This window comes from Tupaia chinensis, unplaced genomic scaffold (genome assembly GCF_000334495.1).
Source record: "Tupaia chinensis unplaced genomic scaffold, TupChi_1.0 Scaffold000067_1, whole genome shotgun sequence".
Lineage (NCBI taxonomy): Eukaryota > Metazoa > Chordata > Mammalia > Scandentia > Tupaiidae > Tupaia > Tupaia belangeri.
Genome location: NW_006159526.1, coordinates 3,063,296 through 3,065,681, shown reverse-complemented (window position 1 = coordinate 3,065,681; position 2,386 = coordinate 3,063,296). Strand labels below are relative to the sequence as shown.

Below are 2,386 nucleotides of genomic sequence, written 5' to 3'. Positions count from 1 at the left end.
CGATGCTGGCGGGCCGCTTCCTTTCTGTGCGCCCTTTCGGAGCCTCAGTTTCCTCGTTCGCTCCGTGGGGATAACAGTGCTCTCCTCAAGGGATTCTTGGGGCAATTTTTCGTCACCGTCATCACCACCGGGAACTGCGGTAGCAATGCCAGTTATTACTGAGTCTCTATCCGCCTAAATAAGCATCCTGCCTACGCCCTCTATACATGAGAAGGATAGGAAGGCTTTTATTTTTTTAGAAGTTTTTGCTTTAGGGCAGGTGTGTATGCTTGCCAGGATTTGTGGGGGTAGTGGAAGGGAAAGTGAGAGATCACCCCCCCCCAGGGGGGAATGGCCACCCTGCAGTCCCTTTTCCTCCATTTGCCTCTCAGGATTTTGAGCATACATGCACAAGCACCCAGCATGGTTTTCGAACCACTGGGTCCTGGACTAGAACCGTGGTCTGCCACGTGGGGAGTCCAGTGACATAACTACTACGCCATCTGCTAGCCCCATATGAAAGCTTTTAAAGAAAATACATATGCAGAGCCAGCAGGTTGCAGAATAGAGCTAGCTGGTTTTGAGCATGAAGCTTCTAGAATGAGGACCCCCAAGTCGGATTTCCGTCCTGGAGTGAAACGGTGGAGCGTGGTTCTGGTGGAGCGTGGTTCTGGGAGTGGGCTGGGGTGAGGCGAGTGCCCCAAGGCCGTATCTGGAATGAAGAGTTCTAGAATGGGGTCCGGGTTGAGAAGTTGTGGGGCGAACTTTGCATATGGTGGTGGGGAAGCCTCCAGGCCTGATCCCGGGGTGAGGCCAGAGTTGGGAGGGGATGGCAGGGACACTCCTGGGCCAGGTCTGAGGGGTGACCCGGGGGCTGTGTGGGACAGGCGTGGAGAGAAGGGCTTGCTGTCCGGAGCTTAGACGGGCATGGGTGTACTTGGATGGAGATTTAGGGGACCTCGGAGCTAACCGGGGGTGAAGATGGGAGATCAGCATTCATTGGGAACTGAGATGTGGTGGGAAAAGGCAGATTCCAGTGCCGGGTTTGGAGTGGAAGGTTCTAGAGTTGATTGGGAGTGGAGCGATTTGGAAATGATTAGAAGTGGAGGAGGCTGGTGGGAAGGGAGGGCCTAGGGGGAGGACCCAGAAGGCTAGAAGGGATGCCAGAGGTGACAGGTGGGGTCAGGTGGGGTCACAGGTGAGCTGAGAGTGCGTCTGGGGCCGAGGACCCTGTGCACACCTGTCCCTTCTACCCGCAGGCGGAAGCATGTGGCCGCCCTCCTGGACATCCGGGGCCTGCGCAACACAGCCGCCCGCCAGGGGCTCCTGGCCGTGGCCCGGGACCTGGAACTCTCTGAAGGGGGCGCCCTTTCACCCCCACGGGACCGAGCCTTCTTCACAGACATCGCCGTGCCCCGCTCCTCGTTCTGCCTGGGCCTCCCTCTCTTCCTGGGCCGCCTGCCCCTCTCGCGGCTGGCTCCGGTCTCTGCCCCGGCCTCAGCCTCCCTCTCCAGCTCGGCCCCGGGCCCAGCGCTGAGGCTCCCCCAGCCCTTGTCTCAGTGCACCCCATCTTTGCTGCTGACAGACCTTCTCCTGAACCTGAACGGTCCCCCTCCTGCCTCCCTGCTGGGACCCCTGGGACTGCCAGGGCCTCAGAGATCTCCCCCAACCCCGATCTCCCAGGACGGAGGGGAGCAGAGGCCAGGGCCACCGAGACCTGCCAAGGCCACCCGCCTGTTCCCGGCCACCCCCCACCCCCCCCCCCCCGGCGCGTTTTGGTGTTCTGGAAGGCTCTGCAGAACCCCCCCTTCCCTCACCTCAAGGTCTGGCCCTCATCCAGTGTATTAAGGAATGTTCGATACTTAGAATAAAGAGGTTTCTATTTAACACAAGGAAGGGCCGAGTCCGAGTGTGTGGGGGAGGAAGGGCCGGGCAGGGCCCGGGGCCAAGGGCTTCGCACACGCCCAAGGCCGGGCCCGGCTCCAGCTCCCCCTGGGCAGCGGAGGCCAAGGGAGGCCGAGCGGCCCGAGAAGCCGGCCACCTTGATCCCCGAGCTGTGTGGCTCCAGGGCAGCCCACGGCCACTCTGATCCACGATCCCTCATGTCATCTGTCCCCAGGCACCCGGCATTCTGTCCGGCCTGGTGGTTCCCACCTGGCATGCCCTCCCCATCCATCCTTCTCCGGGAAGCCCTGTCAAGAGAGGAAGGAGGTGGGGGCTGGGCCGGCGGCATCCAGGGCGCCCTCCTGGGTTGACGCAGGAAAATCTCATGGTGGGAAAGTTTCCAGCCTCTCACCTCCAGCCCCGCCGGATCCTGGTCCCCACAGAGACCTTGAGGTCACCTCCCTGCTGACCCCTGCCCCTCCGGCCGGGCTGGACAGCGCATGATGGATGCTTCCTGGTCTGT

The 2,386-nt window shown here is 61.4% G+C and overlaps 1 protein-coding gene across 1 annotated transcript in view; it reads left to right on the top strand.

Annotated features, from left to right (window-relative positions):
- The window catches only part of LOC102493042 (exocyst complex component 3-like protein 2), a 36,972-nt gene extending 35,246 nt beyond the window's left edge, over positions 1-1,726 (top strand). Inside the window, 2 exon segments of the mRNA XM_027767188.1 lie at positions 1,239-1,454; positions 1,456-1,726. Coding sequence (XP_027622989.1) covers positions 1,239-1,454; positions 1,456-1,516 — 277 coding nt within the window. The 3' untranslated portion in view covers positions 1,517-1,726.
- Positions 1,727-2,386: the final 660 nt, after the last annotated feature.